This window comes from Hippoglossus hippoglossus, chromosome 5 (assembly GCF_009819705.1).
Source record: "Hippoglossus hippoglossus isolate fHipHip1 chromosome 5, fHipHip1.pri, whole genome shotgun sequence".
NCBI classification, from domain to species: Eukaryota; Metazoa; Chordata; class Actinopteri; order Pleuronectiformes; family Pleuronectidae; genus Hippoglossus; species Hippoglossus hippoglossus.
Genome location: NC_047155.1, coordinates 15,982,951 through 16,001,826, shown reverse-complemented (window position 1 = coordinate 16,001,826; position 18,876 = coordinate 15,982,951). Strand labels below are relative to the sequence as shown.

Below are 18,876 nucleotides of genomic sequence, written 5' to 3'. Positions count from 1 at the left end.
CCGTCGTACCAATCCTCCCCAAATTGTAATGGGTTCTTCCTACGGTCCTGCCCCACCCCTCCACAAAACTTAATGGAAATTGGTTGATTGGTTTTTGCGTAATCTTGCTAACAATAGAAGAAACCATTTTTTATATCTGTTTTGGCAAAACATGGGCAATTCATTGACAAGTCTGGGAAAACCCCAGCCAAATGATAAAAGCAGCCCCTGCAGCAAACACATTAATTATAAGCTTTTCTTTAAATGTTAATGCACAGTTACATTTTTATTTCACGTCTGGTCTCTACAACAGGACGATGATTCAAATCAAACTTTAAATTCCATCATGAACTACCTCTACAAACACATGAAGCTCTTATTAATGTGCCTGGAAAGTGCTTAGTTGGATTTGAAGGGATTTGAGAGGGTGGGATTCATCACACGCATGAACAATTGCAGTTAAATGTTTTTTGTGTTTATGCACCGTGCGTTAACAAGTGAAGAAAAGCTCATTTTCATCTGTTTGCTGCAGGTACTTCTGTTACCTTGGCCCAAACAAAACTGTAATTTCATCATTTGTATGAAAGGTATCAACAAAAAAAGCTGGACTCATAAACTTATCACCACCTTTCACTTAAGCAACATCTCCTTCAAATTTATCTGCAAATACATGTAAGGAGAAATCTACCTGAGAATACATACAAAAATATGAAAATGACATCCCGGTGGGTTGTTTGATTTAGAAGTTCATATGGACAAAATAATTAAAGCAGAGTTCACTGATTTAAAAAGAATGTATCAAGTAAAAAACATTTTCATTAAAAACATTTTATTGATGAACTGTTTGTTACAATGGTTGTAGTTCTTTTAAATGCATGGTGATAATCTGTGACTGTCTGAATGTTTAATGGTAAATTGACACTTTTCATATGAAATAAAGACACAGGACAAATCCCATTGGATAAATAATTTCCCTCCTCTCATTCTGTTTTCTCACTGGCTGCCTCTCCACACTGAAATCGGACAAAGTCTAACACCCGAGCCTGTTGACCCCTGAGGAACTGTGCTACTGTCCTGCTTGGGTCTCCCTGAAAGGTCTGAGGCAGCAGACGTGTCTCGCTTTCCCCGCAGGGCAGGTCATCCATGTTGCCCAGGGACACAGGGGCCTCTCCCACTATGTGCTGTCCCAGCTTCCGACCTAGGGTTTCACGGTCTGCCTCCTTTCCACCCTGGAATACGATCAGGGCACCGTACCTCCCCATAGCCACCTCAGTCTGGCCGCTCACACCACCGTGCACATACGACCCGATGTGCCACTCAGCAGGGACACCAACCGTCACCGCCCGTTTCACTGACATGTTCTCGCCAAGGCGACCTGAGACGGAAGGAAGGGAAACGTGTTTTAACCATGAATGTCACAATAACATAACATGGAAAGCATTTTGATTAACAACCAAGTTGGCTGCCACTGATGTGGAGAGGTCTGTTGAATCCAAGGTGGAGAGAGTATTAAACAAAATGGACAAAGTGGACAGCAATTGATTAACTCATGTCTTCTTCTTCTATGTGTGTCTCACCATTACTCCTCCCACCCTCCTCCATTTACCTCTGCCCCAACCAGTCTGACTTCTCAGATGACCTGATGATATCACGTATTAATAATGTGATATCATCATTTGAAATGGCTCGATCACATCTACATCTCCCTGTCAGTCAGTGATTTGGGACGTTCCATTGCTCTTATTGGTTACACATCTGTTCTGATCACTGATAATAACCCTTGAGAATCGAAAAATGAAATGCTGCCTAGCAATTGTTTTTATTTTAAAAACACAAGCTTGGATTTAAACAAGTGCAGTGGACCAAATCAACTTGATTTCGAAAAGTGTTAAGTTACATCATCAGTGTTGAAAACCCAGTTGAAAAAAATGCTGTAAACTGAGCATGAGGGATTCAGGTTTTAAAACAAATAGCAAAAAAACTGGAGTTTTAGAGTGAAACTGAGAAGCTTCACTTTGAAGAAAACATTTTTCTTACTGACCTATGGTTAGAGCCACCTGGTCTGCTAGTGAAGCTCCTTCATTCACACTGAGTTTACTCAACTCTTCTCCTGGCAGGACACTCTGAAAACAGATGCAATACGTTAACATTCACAGCGTAGGAAAAGTTACTCTTTTGGATATCAACTCGATATAGATATCACACTGACATCTGTTGCATATAAAAGCAAATCACACACTGTGAGCTGTGATCAGCTCTACTATTGTATATCTAGGATATCTCAGTATTGACATGACTATTCAGACACTTTGCTACTATGCTTTAAACAAATGCCTGCATCGAAGGTTCCTTAGAGCCACAGTGGCCCCTGTCATTCATAACTTATTTGAAGGTAAGCAAATAAGCATTTCTTTCAAAATGTCAAAGTTGTGCAACTGCATTGAGCTGCAGGCACTGAAATAGTAATCTGAACCTTCCCCACCACACTAAAGCACCTAAATCACTTTATGTATGATTAACATTTAGAAAAAAGGGTTTAAGTATCTTAAATTAAACTGAGTTAAAAGGTCCAGTGTGTAAGATTTAGGTGAAATTGATCTATTGGCAGAAATTTTAAATATAAAATAATCCTTTTGATGTTTTCACTAGTGTGTTTCATCTAAATTTTACATGTTTTCTTTACCCTGGAATGGGCCTTTCATATTTAAATACTTTATATTTACATTGGGAGCAGGTCTTCTCTACGGAGGCCACCATGTTTGTTAGAGTTGTCTTAACTTGACAAATTAAATACCATCTGAGTTTTTTATACAACTGAAGGTGACCACAGGTTCTCTTTCGTGTTTGGAGGGGGAGGGTGAGGTGTGGGGTATTCAGCTGCAACATGCAACTTCACCACTAGATGTCACTAAATTCTACACACTGAACCTTTAAATAACTTTGTGTGACCGTACCTTGATATATCCTGTCTGGCTTTTGGTTTTATTCTGATGGTGAGCCAAGGTGGCAAATGCCACATCTTTAACCAGCTGCTGGAACTTCTCATTGCGAGCAACAAAGTCTGTCTCACAGTTCACCTGCGTCAGAAACACAAGAAGAAAAACAAGAAAAATCAGAGTCTGCCAAAGTCAACCCTGATCAGCTGAAATGACGATGTCAGTAACAGCTTCTAGCAGCCTTACCTCCACCATAACTGCAGCTTTATCTCTTATAAACAGACCGATCAGACCCTCTTTGGCCTTGCGGCCCTCCAGTTTGTTTGCTTTGCTCCAGCCCTCCTTCTGAGCCTGCTCGTCTAGCCAGGTCTCTGCCTGAAAGTCAGAGAAATCAGACACACACACTCAGGAAAGCTGGTTGTTTCCACCTCTCCAGCCACAGTTATATTGTCTTATTGTCGGACACCTGAATTGTGAGAGCGGAGGGTGATTAGGAAGAGAGGCGTTACCTGGGTTATGTCATAATCAAACTTCTCCAGTGCTTTCTTGCAGTTAATGAAAGTGTAGCCGGTGTTTTTCCTCAGTTTCATCAGGAGGGCTTTGTCTACAGCCAGGAGCTGACAGCCGCTGTGTAAGGACTGTACATGTTGGCACAGGCTGACCTGAGGAAAACAAGATGTTACCCACAGTGTCACAAGCCCAGGGACAGAGGTTCACTGTCTGTAGAAGACTCTGAGATGAACCACACCTCCTGCACAACTAATAACACTTGAAGACAAATATATCGCAGAGATGTCCAGCCACAGTAACATCACATAAAGTGAATGAATTAGCAGGACACCTCATTGAAAGTGTCCCAGTAACGTTGGCTGGTAAATCCTGAAGTACAGCAGCTAACATGCAGAGCAGCTACTGGCAGATCAAACTGTAGATACAGCACAAACACCAGGACACAGTTTGAACCTGCTCACCTTCGTAACATCACGAGCTACTCTTCTGAATAGAAAGGTTAACGACATCATCACACACTGTGTAAGTGAACGGGCTCATGTAAGATCAGTGTCATTGAAATCCACGCTGTGTCAGGAAGCCGTGAAGGGACAAACAAGATGATGTGCGGTGGTTTATTATCACTGCTTAGCGCCCCCCACAGCACCGGAGGGAGTATAACTCTCCAGCACCTGTCATGTCCTAAAAATAGAAATATGAATAGAAATAAAAATATTTAATATTTTATTAATATAAATATAAATATTATGTTAGAGGCCTTTTTGTTACTTAAATACATTCTTCAAATAAAAACATTCACGTCAAAGTGTTGCAGGTCAGTCTATGTGAAATGATTGTGAACCACTCTTCTTTGGGAACAACCTTTTATTCTTGCATTTGTTACCAGCTCTCAAATTACAATTAACAGTATCTTTTAACAGTGACATGGTGGTTTAACCTGAAATGATCCATATGATCAGTTAAAATGTATTAAAAAAAATGTATGTATAAAATATGTGCCCTGCTTTCTCCATCTTTTCTTACTTGGTACAAAGTGTATGTGCGATTTTGAGATAGAAAAACACAACAACTCTGACAAACTGCACTGTCGGCTAATGCCAAGAAAAATGTGTAGTTTTCTTTTGTGGGTTAGAGAGAGAAAAGCACAGATAATTTCAACATTGTACTTTTTTCTTACATCTAAAGTCCTCTGAAAATATTGTGTCTTTGCATCTTGCCACGTGGTATTTGTCATTCTACGAGAAACATGTGATCTCAACATGCTGGGACATTGACGCAGGTGAGCTATTCTGGGTTATCTGAGGTATCTTGTACAAACCCTGTGAAATACAACATCTGGGCAATGGGCGCCGACAGACTATCATTTTACTTTGAAAAACGGTCATTCTATGTTTGATTTCATTGCTTTACCATAGAATGCAATATGCTGTTAAATACACATTTTACTTTGATTTAAATGGATACATATTTATTTATGAACATAAATCTATTTTTAAAATGTAAAATGTCTGAAAATGCATTTGTTATCACAGCTCACACTTTGTCTTTGATCTTTTATCGATATATTGAAGCACCATCTGTTGCTGCAGAGCAGCTGTACAGTTTCACAGTGAAGACGCTTTTTTTTTTAACAAGTTTCCACCTTGTTTGGGTTTTGTTTCATGGATCCATAAATAAATAAACAGCAGCTTATGATTAAGAAATGTTTCACCTTATAGAATATTTTTTGTATTTTATCCAAATCAACTCTGAAGTTACTCAGACCTGTGGGCTGGGTTTAAGAGTCTTGTGTTTGCATTGGTCAGGTGAAAGTTGCTATAAAAGGGAGACCACAATAACCATCAGTCTGCCTTGTTTTCAGGATTGGCTGAGTCAGGATGAAGGTCATTGCTCTCCTCACACTTTCTGTGACCCTGATCTGTCAGGGATATGGCAGTAAGAGATTTATTCTGTTCTATTATCACCATAACCCATATTACAGGTTCATTAATAACTATTTAACATATGTAAGATATCACTGCATTGCTAACGTATTCAAATCTGCCCTCGCTGTTACCAGACTCCCTGGACTCGTGTCAGGGTCGGTGTGGTTATGGAACGGACAATAACTTCTCCTGTCAGTGTAACACATCCTGTGAGCGCTTCGGAGATTGTTGTGCAGACTACGCATCACAATGCAAAGGTGAGAGCCAGGAGCAGATTCCCGCTTTGTAATTACTCATTAACAAATTTTAGACTCCTGTAGAAAACATTTTATTTACCATTGTGCATCTTGCCTCTCATCATGTCTGCTTCTTTTCTCTCCAGCTGGAGCCAGATCTTGTAAAGGCAGATGTGACGAGAAATACAACTCTCAGAACAAGTGCCACTGCAACTCCAAGTGCGGCCAGCACAACAACTGCTGCAACGACTACACAGACCTCTGTGAAAGTAAGACCGACCACGTTTCACCTGTTGCCCACCCCGTCCCATGGGCAGTCCTGTATCCTATCACTGTCACCGGGCCTCATAAGACACCTGGTGACTTTCACATGGTGGAAATCTGACCAGTCAGCAGTTTAACAATGAGACCAGTGTCTGCTGTTTGTGAAAATAACTTCAATCTTTAGTTTGTTTGTTTGTTCATTCAGTTTATCTGGTCATGTCATGCTCTAATTAATGCATATGTGTTGTCTTGGTTTGCAGCGGAAAATACATTTACAAGTATACATGATAAATATGAACACTCATGTTCTTGAGTACAATTTTGGTAATTTCTTACCATATAGTTGTACACCACTAGATTTCAGAGGGAAATATATGTAGTTCACACTACACATATTTGTCATTTGTAGTTACTAGTTATTTAAAGATATTTTCACATAAGAGACATGAAATACATTTCTAAAATATCCAATATTATCAAGGATTAAACTAGTGGTCAAGTATAGGGGTCAATTGTCATATTTCAGATGTCTATGACTTGTTAGCAGCAAAGAGAGATTCTCCCTCTCAACTTCTGAAATGGTTTCATCAGGTAAACAATTGTTTTAAGCTCAGTGAGGTAAAATTCACCAGTATTTAACAAAAAAAAGAGTCAAAAAAAGAAATAAAATTATCTCAAATTTGATCAGAACTTTTTTTTCTCGTCGCCCATCGTATTTATCTTGAGTATCTATCTCTTTACTTTAAGTGGACTATTTTTCATTGTGGTATTGGAAAATGTTATTAACTCAAGGATCTCATTACCTTCTCCACCACTGGAGATTATGCAAATAGCCTCCACTGGTCAAAACTTCATTCACTATGTGACCAGCAGGTGCCACTGTTGTACTATATAACATGTTGAACATATTTCTTGTTCCTCATCTTCACCTGCTCCCTCTGTTTTTAAAAGTAGTGGTAGATGCAATCAGATCATTTTCTACAGTACATAACATGGTTATAATGCACAGTAGTTAAGCTGGAGTGTTAGAAAAAAAACTTACTGAATTTAAGTGGATTGTTTAAAAAGCAGAAGTACTCAATATAGAGAGTGGCCCCTTTTAGTGTGTATTATAACTACCATATTACTGTTTTAGTGTTACTTTCCACCACTGGTAATTCCACTTTGGGTACAGAAAAGCATAAATCACCATCATATTTAACCTTTTTTATCTTTATTTTCCACAGGTGATGCAGGAGGTGGCAGCAGTGTGATCACTGATGCTGATATCAAGTCCGTCTCTGAGGTGCTTTATGCTCTGGACTCAAACAAGGCCACAGCCTCAGAGCTGATCATTGACCCTCAGGCTTTGGTGCACAACTCTCAGACAAGCTCGCAGACAGATCTCTCCTCTCGGCCGTGAGCAGACAATCTTATTAGCACAGCATCCTCTCATTGGTCCTCTTGTTCTTGATCTAGATTTATTTAGCTCCGTTTCTGTGTCATCTGGGGTTTGTGCTTGCACTTCCAGCTTCTTCCGCTACGTGGACGGGGCGCTCCTCTCCAGACCCACATATGCTGCTTTCCTGGCTGTCTTGGACAACTACCTCAGGATGACGGGACAGGCCGAGGTCTTCGGCCCGCAGCAGCTCACTGAGCAGAAGACTTTCATCAAGGAGGCCATGTCCAACACTGAGCTGGGCAGGGAGCTGTTTGCCTTCCTTTACACAAAGGGTAATAGGTCCATGTATAATGCTGATTCAGCACTGCTCATATGGTGCAGGGTGATGTTATTGCTGTAGTATTGTGAAGTCCAACACTATGTGGCCACCTTCAGACGAAACTGAGACAAGTGCACCCCCCCAGCCCAGTACCTCACATCACCCATACTACTGATAAACTAAAATAGCACATAGCAGAGTCAATGTCAATTTTATTTATTTGGACACACTTAAAACAACTTGATTGACCAAAGTGCTTCACAAGTATAAGGTACAACAAGAAGACAGTGACACGTAATACATCAGAGTACAAGTAGTAAAAATAAAATAAGAAATACAACAATAAAATAAAATCAGCTGAGACATAAACGTTTTCAACTCGAGGAGAAGGCCAAGAAGAACAGATGTGTTTTTAGTAAGGATTTGAAGTGTGCTAGAGAGGGGGCAGATCTAATGTGGAGTGGTAAGCTCTTCCACAAGTTTGGGGCGACTACTGCAAAGGCACGATCACCTCTGGTTATGAGCCTCGTTTTAAGTACATCCAGGAGCAGCTGAGTGGCTGATCTCAGCTCTCTAACTGGAGTGTGAGTATGGAGACGTTCAGCCAGGCGGTGCCAGTCCATTTAGAGATTTAAAAGTTAACAATAACATTTTAAAACGGAAAAAAAAGGCTGCATACCTCTGGCCCAACAGTGCCCTTCAATTCAATGAAGCTGCACCAAATTGTACACAATCATAGATATCAGTCCTCTTGATTTAATCAAGATCCATGAATTATTTTATCTGGGAAGACATCAAAAAACGTCCTATGTCCCAACGTTAAAGAAAGGTAAATTCAATTCCTTGATCCGCCCTCTGATCTGGATCCTCAAGAAAATGTCATATCGCATCCTTCCACCAACTTCCTCGGCTTAAAACTCCAATAGTGCAAGAAGTTATTATCAGTTTGGTCACACCTGTTATTATCCTTCGTCTTACTACTACTTGAGGGATGTGAGTCAGTGAGTTAACTGAGAAATGAAATTTAATCCTTGTTTTTTTATCCTTTATTTGTTCACAATTTGCCACATTTAAATAAAATACTGGTCACGGTTTGTAACGAACCCATGGAAGTAGGCTACAGACAACTTCGGTACTGAACAATATTCTCACGCAAAATCTGACATTATGTTTTTTGTATTACTGAGCTTAATGTCTCCACAGCCTGGTGTAGTGCTCTAGAATAACATTCTGCATTTTCAGGTGTCTATGCATCGGAGGAAGAGTTCCTCCATGATCTGAAGATGATGTGGTTCGGTCTGTACTCCCGCTACAACGGCAAGATGGACTCCAGTGGCTTCGAACACATCTTTGCAGGTCTGTCTTGGAAACACCACAGATGTCTTGAAAATACGTTTTTTTCATGCGTGCATTGAAAAATACATTCTGCGTGACAGGAGAGATCAAGGGAGGAAAAGTGTCTGGTTTCCACAACTGGATCCAGTTTTATCGTCTTGAAAAAAGGGGGCAGCTGAACTACTACAGCCACAGCTTCAATGGGCCTGTAAGCATCCACAATAAAGACCCGAATATGGTGTTTACGTTGTGATATGTAAAGCATCCCCTTTACTTTCTTTACTTCTGCTCTCAGTGGACGACATTCCCTGATGTCATGGGGATGCAGTTTAAGTGGGATGGCTACTTCAAGCAGGTCGGATCTGCCGTCATCGGCTGCAGCCCTGAATTCGACTTTGCCCTTTACAGCCTCTGCTACATCACACGCCCCGGAAAACAGTGAGTAAATCTACATGTCCTCCGACGTCCTCCAGCTCCTGATTCCTTTCTGATTTTTACCAATGTCTGTCATCCTCAGGTGTCGTCTGAGCCTGGGAGGAAAGGAACTAATCATCCAAACCTACACCTGGGACAAAACTTCCTATGGGAATGGGAAGAAGTTCATCGCCTCTGCCTTTCCTTCAACCCCCTGAAGCTGCCATCTGATGAACAATGAAAGTCTTTCTGTCAATCATTAGACTCATCATATAAATGCTTTGAAATAATATTCCCAACAGAAGCATGTATCTCAGTGAAGTATGAAGCATATTTCATTTGAAAAGTTAAGAGCTATGGCCTGATATGAACATATAACACATGCTGATATTCATTCCCAACAAGCTGTAATAAAGCAATTTACCTAATAATTCAACAAACGTTTGTCTATCTGTCTGTATGTGCAACACATATCTCACGAACCATTCAACTTATTGGCCTCCCGCTTAGCATGTGTATTTTTTATGGCCCTGGGAAGTGCAGCGTCAAATTTGGTGCGAGGTGGACGTGCCATTTTTGTTAAATATTGATGACAATTGAATAAAACAGGTGACCAGCGCTCTATAGCAGTCGTTGGGGCCGGGCGGTGTGCCTTAGTTCGCAAAGCGAGTTGTAAATGACTTCTTTTACATCCTATGATAAACCGCAGCAGTGATCGGCAACTGGGTCTCCGGCAGGTTATTTTTGATAGTTTGAATATTATTTCACCATATGAGACACAGACACAAAGCACAGGTGCTGATCCCCGTCATGGCAACAAATTCATAGAACCACTTCCTGTTTGGCAATTTGTCCTCAAAGTAAAAGCGTCTGAAGATTGAGTAAATTGCTTAACAAATCTCTGAAAAATTTAATTTATGACAAAATAAAACCAGCTGAATAAATCTTTCAAAGTTATATATAGACCATAGACAATAAATCTAAATCAATTTCATTTTATTAAAAAACATTAGAAAATCTTCTTTGCAGATAAACAAGGTAGATTGAACACAAAGTTTTTTCTAACTTCACTGACCGAAACCATATTGACAATAAAAAAGTGATATATTGTAAGACTGTTTAAGGAGGACTCACTTATGACAAGGAAGAATTCTGAAGTAGCTACAGACGATCATCACAGGAAAAGAGAACAGAACATTCCAAACAAAAAGGTTTAGAACAGACTTTCTCACTGGTAGAAAATAATATGTATATTCTGTATATCCTCAAAATATTCTTTTGACACCTGCCTTGACTATTGCATAAATAAAACAGTAAACAAGACATTTCTGAGCAGTCGTACAGAGCATGAGAATGTGGTGCTCTCCCAGGGGCACGATCGAACGGTGCCTAATGGGGCAAAAAATGGGCGTTTACACGCTCTATGCAGGCACAATACTGACACCAACCCTTCAGTGGCAAGGACATGTGTGCATTTGACACAATCGCTTATTGTCTTACTTAACAGCAAAACAAAACAAAACACCACACAAAAAAAAATCAGTCGTATGTGGTATGAACCATAGAAACAAAAAGACATAAACAGATCCTGTTCTGCTTGACCTGCTCTGAACAGTGGCCACCAGCTAAACCTGCTCTTATCAGCTGTCCATAAAGCTGTGTGTCTAACTCCCCAGCGTGTGTGTGTGTGTATGCGTGTGTGTCCAGCTGGGATGGGGGTTGATTTTACTCTTTCATTCATCTAGGGTGACTAACAGGATAAATTCTAGTCTGCCGACAGAACAGGGGGACACACTCGCAGCCCTGTTTAAAGAAAGTATTACAGGAGATGGATCTGCCACTGATCCCATTGTCCACCGATCTGTGTTCATTCATGCAAAACAAGAGCACAAGACCAGTCAGTTTGCAGGAAAACTCCGGCGCCTTCAGCAATTCATCTGAATCCGGCCTCACATGCAGCCTCGAGTGTTACGGCAACATGACAATAAAGTTAGCCCAGGGAGGAATTTCTCTTGCAGTTTTTGTTAGACAAGCGTCGATTTTCTGAGCTGGTGACTCCAGAAATTAGAAGAGTAAATCTTCCCTCTTTTCACTCTGCCCTCGTTTTTAAAGCCCCAATGGAATCAAATTAAATCACAGTGGGGCAAATAAAAGAAAAAAAGATCCAATTGTTTCTTTTGTCACTCACACAACTTCATAATCGAATTATAGCTGGCCACCCGCCAGCATGTCCTCGCATCTCCCCCAAATGGGCTTCTCCCGGCAGATCTCGTGAGCCACCTGACTTTTGTTTTGTAATTATATTATCCCGCTCTCCCTTTGGCGTGTTGCGGCTAATGGCTGCGCGGGCTAGCCCAGCTGCACATGCAGAAACAAAGCTGCTTATGGGGCCAGACAATGGACCCGTGGAAAAGGGACGCCTGAAGGCGGTCAGCCAATGAGCACGCACAACAGGGGGCCAACAGAGGGTTTAGGGCAGGGTTAAGGGGGTTTAGGGGTTCAGGCGGAGTGGGGGGTATCTATTTTACCCACTAGTGAGGTCCATCAATGAGATGGTTAGCAGGAGGACACATGGTCAACATCAACCCTCTCTCCCCAGGGTCGGTGCTGGGCTGGAGGGAGGTTCAAGTTTGGCTTATAGGTGCCGGCCATTTGTAAAGTTGATGGGGGACCATGAAACACAGAGCAACGTTCATTCTCTGGAGGTTTTTGTTTGCTTTCCAAACAATTTGATGACGGCTTTGTCACTGTTGTTACAATAGAATAAAGTTTGAAGTGGATCCAGACATGTGCAGGCTTGGTCTGTTAAAGTGACCTTGTTGGACTATTGCTGCAGTCAGAGTAAAACCAAGGCTCCTGATATTGGAGGAAGTAAATGTTATCTATCCTCATCCCCACACGTGAACACACACCCACACACGAATACACTGACAAACATGCCCCTCATGCTCCAGTGTTGGCATCTCTCTGAGGACTTCCAGTATGACAGATGGACAAAACCATCTTTTCCCCACTACCACACACAGAAACACTGGGGATTCAGAGGAAGGTCATGTTTGTGTGTGAACTGGAGTGAAGTTTTATCTGTCCTTCTTTTTTTTTTTTATAAACTACATCCCCACCTCCCAAACATACCTAGATAGGGCGAGGGAGAGACTGTTGCTCCTCTGAGCAACGCGACCATGCTGAGTGAGCCGAGCAGCCAGTGGAGAATAGATGAGCATCTGAGCCTCGGACCGTTAAAATAGGAGACGTGTTAAAAAGAAGACCATCTGCAGGACGGACTCATCATGTGTGGCCTTCACTGAGGGACCTGGGGACATTATGACACACGTACACTTCTGCTCAGCACCACTTGTAGAACATGAAGAATGGACGACATGCAGTAAGTGGGTCAAACTGGAAGTAAGAACGATGAAGGGGCAAAAACTATTTTTTTAAAATTGTTATTTATCCGATTCGGATCCAACTCGTACATCCAAAACAATATAAAGAGCACATTATATTGTACTTAAGTATCATAAACATTGTTGTGTGTGCGTATATATGCAATGGGGACGCAAGGCCTCAGCAATCATATTCCCCTGCTAGATCCACTCTGGGGATGGAAGAGGCCAGGCTCTGTATTCCCATTTCAGGCTGCAGGTGTGGAATAGGAAAGGCAGGGACCCAGGGGGGGGGGGAGCAGTGGGAAAGGTGGTCGGCCTGGGAATGAACCGGGAATGAGACACACATACTTTGGGAGCACAGGCAGATTACCTTGTAATGTACCTCAAGCCTCTCTGTTAGAGCTCAAGTGTAAATACTAATTCATTTAATTCAATTATTTTAGATAGTGCATGGTCATAAAATGAACAAAATAATCATTGTGACCTTATATACTATTTAAAACTCATGTGCTGTGTGACAAAGTTTGAATGACACATTACACAGTTGAGACTTTACAGTAACTAGAAGCTACTACTCAGCTGAAGCTCAAACAAGCTGCTTAAATCACCTAAATTAGCCCATTAACTTGTGGATATTACAACTGATTCTTGCTCCATTGTTGCTGCGCTTTGGTTAAGTTACACATCTTGTAGTGCATGTTAGTGTTAGCACACGTTTTGCATTGTAATTTATTTATATCAATGCAGATTATTTTATTTTTTATTACTGTTACTGTCGTGATAAAAATGGTAAAGAGTTACTGTAATTTTTTCCCCCCAACATTTCATAACAGCCTGCAGCTTTAAATTCCTTGACATAACAAAGCACAAACGTCTCATATCATGGTGTCTCTGAACTATCGGGGCCTGAAAGTTGTGCAACTTCAAATACTGAAAAAACTTAAAATACTCAAAATAGGCTATCGAAATATACTAAACATTTAAAGGTCTGCACCTACAAATATATATATATATATAAATATATATCAAGGGAAAATATGATTGGAATATCACAGCATTACTTTAAGAAGACATGTCTTATAATGCTTAACTTATAATAAGTAAATAAATCCATTGGTGTGAGATTCACTGGGTAATCTAAAAAGGACATTGACTGAATTTTTGAAAAGAATCACTGATGCATATAAGACATAGAGTGGTCTCATGTAAATTATACAGCAGTTTCAATATTTTGCTTAAAAAAACAAAATAAATCCTGATATTATTGACCTTGGAAACACTGGGCTAGTTGTAAAAATACTGGAAATGTTTTGAGCTTTATGGAGTCACTTCTTGTGGCCTATGAGGTTATTTATATTTCTAAGGTCCAACAAACACTTAATCTCAAGAACTCTAACAGGGCAGAGACATTCCAGTGTTGTTTTTGTGAAAACACTAAATCATTGACAAACAGTGAGATTTGTGTGACAACGTGGACTTTCCAGCTTAAGTACTTGCTTGAACCAAGTTATCATCTGAAATAAGCAATACATTTTAGAACTTTTAAAACTAACAGACAAGTGAATACATTAATTCAATGTGTCTCCTTGGCCAACATTTAAAAGGGGCATGAGGCTTTAAGCTCCAGAGAGGAGGGGGTGAAATGAGTCCCAAAGTCATATTACCCATGTCTCTGCACACCTCCTGTGACCAAACTCTAACCGTGGGGTCAGTGCTTCCTCCTGGGTGACATGAACTTGCTCAGCAGCCTGTGTATCTCGGCAGTGCAGAGGGATGGATGGCTGGAAGAGGGGATAGAGCAAACACCTGCTCACACGCAACTTCAAGCTGTCACATACAGTTAGGCTCAGCCGACTGAGCGCGTCTCGCCTCTGCTCCATGCAAACGTACTGCGGATTTGGCGGCCGCCCCCGCAAAGCAACAAAGACACACGCGCACACGCGCACACACGCACACACACACACAAATACACCTTAACCATAGTTACTACTTGGCTAAACCTTGATCTGAACCTAACCTTAACCTAAACCTAACGTTAAAAAAAACCTAACCTTAATTTACCCTCAACTTAATCCTTAACTTAAACCTTACCTAAACCTAGCACAACCCCTATTCTTAACTTTAACCTTAAACATGTTTTCACGTTAACATTTTATGATTTGCATTATGGGGATTGTTTCCCCCCCACAAGGAGGACATGTCCCAATTGGGTGTAAACAGATTTAGGTCCCCACAACATGAGTAATACATGGAATACATGGAATACATGGAACACACACACACACACACACACACACACACACACACACACACACACACACACACACACACACACACACACACACACACACACACACACACACACACACACACACACACACACACACACACACACACACACACACACACACACACACACGGGCGGCACACAGCGGAGCCTCGAGAGCCACGGGCCGGCCACGCGCGCGAGCTCAGGCGCGTCATCCTCGCAGCTGAGGGGGGAGGAGCTTATTTAACGCGGAGGTTAAAACCTCCCGCAGAGTGACCCGCACTGACACAGTGACAGCAGCAAAGTGCGGCGCCACTTCATGGACACAGAGAAAACTTCTTTAATAAGTTCTGGAACTCATCAGCTCAGGTAAAATTGACCTATTATTCATTTATTATATCATCTACTATTTATATGAAAGAGAGGATGGAACTTATAGCTATACATGTCTTTAACATTTCAGCTTTATTAGTTTTTACATTCTTCTTTACTTTTTAAAAAGCCTTACAGCTTTGGTTTCCTAAAGTCAACAGGCCATGAATGAATTCATCTCATGAAAAAAGAAAAAATGCATAAAAGGATTATCTTAATATGCTTCAGACGCCATTTAGCAAATAGCTGCTCACGCACGCAATCTGTGGCGAGACATCATTTTTTCAGGCTCTTTGGAAAAAGTCTATTTCAATTCAATCTGAGTCCTGTGTCACTGATCTGGGGGATGTCGATCTTTCATTTAATCCCATGGTCGCCGCTTCATCCGCGTAGCAAATCCTGCGATGGCCCAGATTGGAGTCCTGTCAGTGACTTTATCCCGCAGGGGCATTACCATTTCACAAGGTGACCGGGATTACCCCCAGAGAGAGGGTGGGGGTGGGGGGAACCGCAGATAATATCCATATATAAAGAAAAACACTAAAAACAAATAGATAAAAAGGTGAAAGGTTTCGACCAATCAGAAGTGCCTATGGCTGAGGAGGGAACTGTCCGGTGCTGAAACAGAAAATTGAATTAGACTCCAAGTCAGACTTTATATTACATATTATTATTTAGTTTAGCACAATATTTTCTGTAACTTTCCTGTATCATGAAGGTCTAACTCCTTGTCTTATCCAAACGGCCTGCAGAGAAATACTCAATCATGTCCTTTTCCATTGGCCTCAAAATATTATAGTCAAATTTAAACACATTGGGACTTAAGATACTTTATTCTATAAAATACTCAACTAGTGTAAGTTTTCAGTTACAAAGAGCAAACCTTATGCACTTTAATAAGCCTACAGAGTCTAAAGTTAAGGAGTTAATAACTTAAGTGCAGATTTTATAAATCTTCCAAACACCTTTTATAAAATGACAGACTAATGATTCTTATAAATTCATTATAAGTAACAACCCTTCACATAAAAACCACTGAAGAATATTTATTGTTGTTTGATTTATACTTAACTGAACACCACTGGTGCTTCAGCTTGGTGTAAATTTACATTGTGATATTTGACCTCATTATTGTATCATCACACTAGATTAAAAACAAAACTTTAGGACAGTTTGTAATCAAAGTTTTTTTTATTATTTCATATTTCATCAGCATCATAAGACATGCTCTGTGCTTTTTGTGAAATCTAACTGAGGAAGGTAACTAGTACCTGTCAGATAATGTAAAAAGTAGAGTAGAGGAGAATAATTTGATTGAATTGTGCTTATGTGAGACCAGCTGTTGGAAAGTTGCAAAAACCTGCATAATTTTTATGGTATAATATATAAGTATAATAATACAATACTAAATTTACATCGTACCACTCTGCACGGCAGATATCCTGTAACACCATACAACTAAATCAATTTATAGTGGGATATGCATTTTTCATATTGTCCCCAGCAACTTAATCCACAGATTAAGTAAATACAGAGAATACAAAAACACAAAGGGTTTACTGTGCTGATAGAAACCTTGAATGACATTTATGTCTCTAGATTTTCTAAAGTCTTAATCTGTAATGTTTTCTCTTTTATTTTTTAGATTACTATGATGATTAAACCGTATATGAGACAAGGTGAGGGAGAGGAGGCCGTCAGCCCTCTGCAGTGGACAGATGAAGACATGAGCTCACCTGATGGAGACGCGTCAGTCTCATCACATCACTACAGAGAATGTGAAACAAACCAACAGGACAGGGAGATGGGGAGCGAAGATGTGGAGGAAGACGATGATGACGAAGAGGAAGGCCAGGAGGATGAAAACAAGTCCAAACGACGAGGGCCCAAGAAAAAGCGCATGACCAAAGCTCGGCAGGAACGTTTCCGTGCTAGGCGCGTAAAGGCTAACGCCAGGGAGCGCTCACGCATGCATGGTCTGAATGATGCTCTGGAGAGCCTGCGCACCATCATGCCCTGTCACTCCAAAACCCAGAAACTGTCTAAGATCGAGACGTTACGACTCGCCCGCAACTACATCTGCGCTCTGTCCGAGGCCCTGGAGGGGGGCGTGTCCACGGAGAGCAGGGCTTTCATGGAGACGCTGTGTAAGGGCCTCTCGCAGCCCACCTCCAACCTGGTGGCGGGCTGCTTGCAGCTGGGACCTGGTACTGGCGGCGGGATGAGGCCTGAGGACAGACATGGTGTTCGGGCACCACCTACTCCTCTTGGTGGTGTGGTGAGCTACTCCTCTCCGGGTCTGCCCAGTCCGCCGTATGGCACTTTTGACTCTGCTCACCTGCTTCACCTGAGGGCGATTAAAGGAGGAGCGTACGAGAATCACTCGCCACACGAGTATAACGGCGGTGGTGTGGGGACCCCTCCGTATGACGGCCCTCCTACGCCACCTCTGAGCATCAGCAGTAACCTGGTGCCCAAACAGGAGCCTTCACCTCATTACCCGCCCACACACCACTACTCCCCGTCCCCTTTGGACCAGGGCCTGTATCAGCCTCAGAGCAGCTATGACGTACACTTAGAGGGGGCATACGACGCCTACCATCCACCGCACATGCCCCCCCGACATATGACCTCCATCTACAGAGACTGAGGAGGGTCAGCAGAGTCAACACATCAGTACACCCTGGCTGATCGAGTCCAGTCTGAACACTGACGTCTCTTGGACGTTAACACAGAGGGATCCATCTTGACTGCTTGTTGGTTTCAAATGTGTGGAGAACTTGTTCTGCTGAACCTGACCCAAACCAATAATGGTTTTTAAAAACTGATGACCAAAAGAAAAAGACTCCACAAGTCTAAACAGGAAATCTTGCTTCGGCCATTTTGACCAGATGTTCTGTTACTGTAATATCAGCACTTCTTCTGTAGCTTTGGTACCATCAGATATTCTACATAAATTAAAGTATTTTTTATTTATTCTCTAATTTAATAATGTGTATATGGAATTTTGTTCTGATGTGTCTGGTTTTCCTTTTGTATACGTTTGTGGTCAGAGCTTCTTTTTTCTTTGTTTCTTAGACTGAAAATGTGTCTCTTGCATTATCTTTCGTTTGTGTCCACTCTTCTTTGTTAGGTATTTTTATTTTGCACTCTACAGGTAGATGCCCTAGCATGACGTAGCTGATTTTTGGAAGGTGTCTGCAGGAGGGATGGAGAGAAGTTTAAAAATAGCATTCTCAGGATAACACTGTGAAAATCGAATTTCCAATAGATTTTGTATTGGATACCATGTCTTTGTCTTTTTCATTTTGTTTCTTTTGGAAAAGTTGATGTTGATTAAAATATTAAAAATTCAATTAGTCCATGGATTCTTTTGTAGATAGATAGATAGAGAGATGGAGAGAGAGAGAGAGAGAGAGATAGATTTTTATCAACCATCAACACTGAGGGATCCTGTTTACTCGCTTCATTCTTCCTCTCCACAGATCTCGGGGGTTTAACTGCACTAATCCTTCGCCCGTCTTTTAATGAAAGGGCGGATGTGCGA

At 41.3% G+C, this 18,876-nt stretch overlaps 3 protein-coding genes across 3 annotated transcripts; 2 read left to right on the top strand and 1 right to left on the bottom strand.

Annotated features, from left to right (window-relative positions):
• Positions 1-793: 793 nt before the first annotated feature.
• tsfm (Ts translation elongation factor, mitochondrial) lies at positions 794-4,022 on the bottom strand. Its single transcript, XM_034585818.1, has 6 exons — positions 3,887-4,022; positions 3,425-3,577; positions 3,162-3,290; positions 2,934-3,056; positions 2,021-2,102; positions 794-1,354 (listed from the first exon to the last, which is right to left on the bottom strand). Exons 1-6 carry the CDS (start codon positions 3,935-3,937, stop codon positions 960-962), a joined length of 933 nt encoding a protein of 310 aa, XP_034441709.1. The 5' UTR covers positions 3,938-4,022; the 3' UTR covers positions 794-959.
• Positions 4,023-5,262: 1,240 nt separating this feature from the next.
• endou (endonuclease, polyU-specific) lies at positions 5,263-9,740 on the top strand. Its single transcript, XM_034585817.1, has 9 exons — positions 5,263-5,360; positions 5,485-5,607; positions 5,733-5,855; positions 7,077-7,248; positions 7,361-7,563; positions 8,793-8,906; positions 8,987-9,093; positions 9,181-9,323; positions 9,403-9,740. Exons 1-9 carry the CDS (start codon positions 5,303-5,305, stop codon positions 9,515-9,517), a joined length of 1,158 nt encoding a protein of 385 aa, XP_034441708.1. The 5' UTR covers positions 5,263-5,302; the 3' UTR covers positions 9,518-9,740.
• Positions 9,741-15,258: 5,518 nt separating this feature from the next.
• LOC117761305 (neurogenic differentiation factor 4-like) lies at positions 15,259-18,673 on the top strand. The gene is made up of 2 exons (XM_034585060.1): positions 15,259-15,326; positions 16,975-18,673. Exon 2 carries the CDS (start codon positions 16,981-16,983, stop codon positions 17,977-17,979), a length of 999 nt encoding a protein of 332 aa, XP_034440951.1. The 5' UTR covers positions 15,259-15,326; positions 16,975-16,980; the 3' UTR covers positions 17,980-18,673.
• The last annotated feature ends 203 nt before the right edge of the window (positions 18,674-18,876 follow it).

Bases quoted from the DNA above. Each gene is read 5' to 3' on its own strand.
- endou (XM_034585817.1), top strand. From the start codon at position 5,303: ATGAAGGTCATTGCTCTCCTCACACTTTCTGTGACCCTGATCTGTCAG. The intron at 5,361-5,484 runs GTAAGAGATTTA...CGCTGTTACCAG, and splicing joins GATCTGTCAGGGATATGGCA to ACTCCCTGGACTCGTGTCAG. The intron at 5,856-7,076 runs GTAAGACCGACC...TATTTTCCACAG, and splicing joins CTACACAGACCTCTGTGAAA to GTGATGCAGGAGGTGGCAGC.
- LOC117761305 (XM_034585060.1), top strand. From the start codon at position 16,981: ATGATGATTAAACCGTATATGAGACAAGGTGAGGGAGAGGAGGCCGTC.
- tsfm (XM_034585818.1), bottom strand. From the start codon at position 3,937: ATGATGTCGTTAACCTTTCTATTCAGAAGAGTAGCTCGTGATGTTACG. The intron at 3,578-3,886 runs GTGAGCAGGTTC...TGTTTTCCTCAG, and splicing joins TAGCTCGTGATGTTACGAAG to GTCAGCCTGTGCCAACATGT. The intron at 1,355-2,020 runs GTCAGTAAGAAA...CTTCCGTCTCAG, and splicing joins CCAGGTGGCTCTAACCATAG to GTCGCCTTGGCGAGAACATG.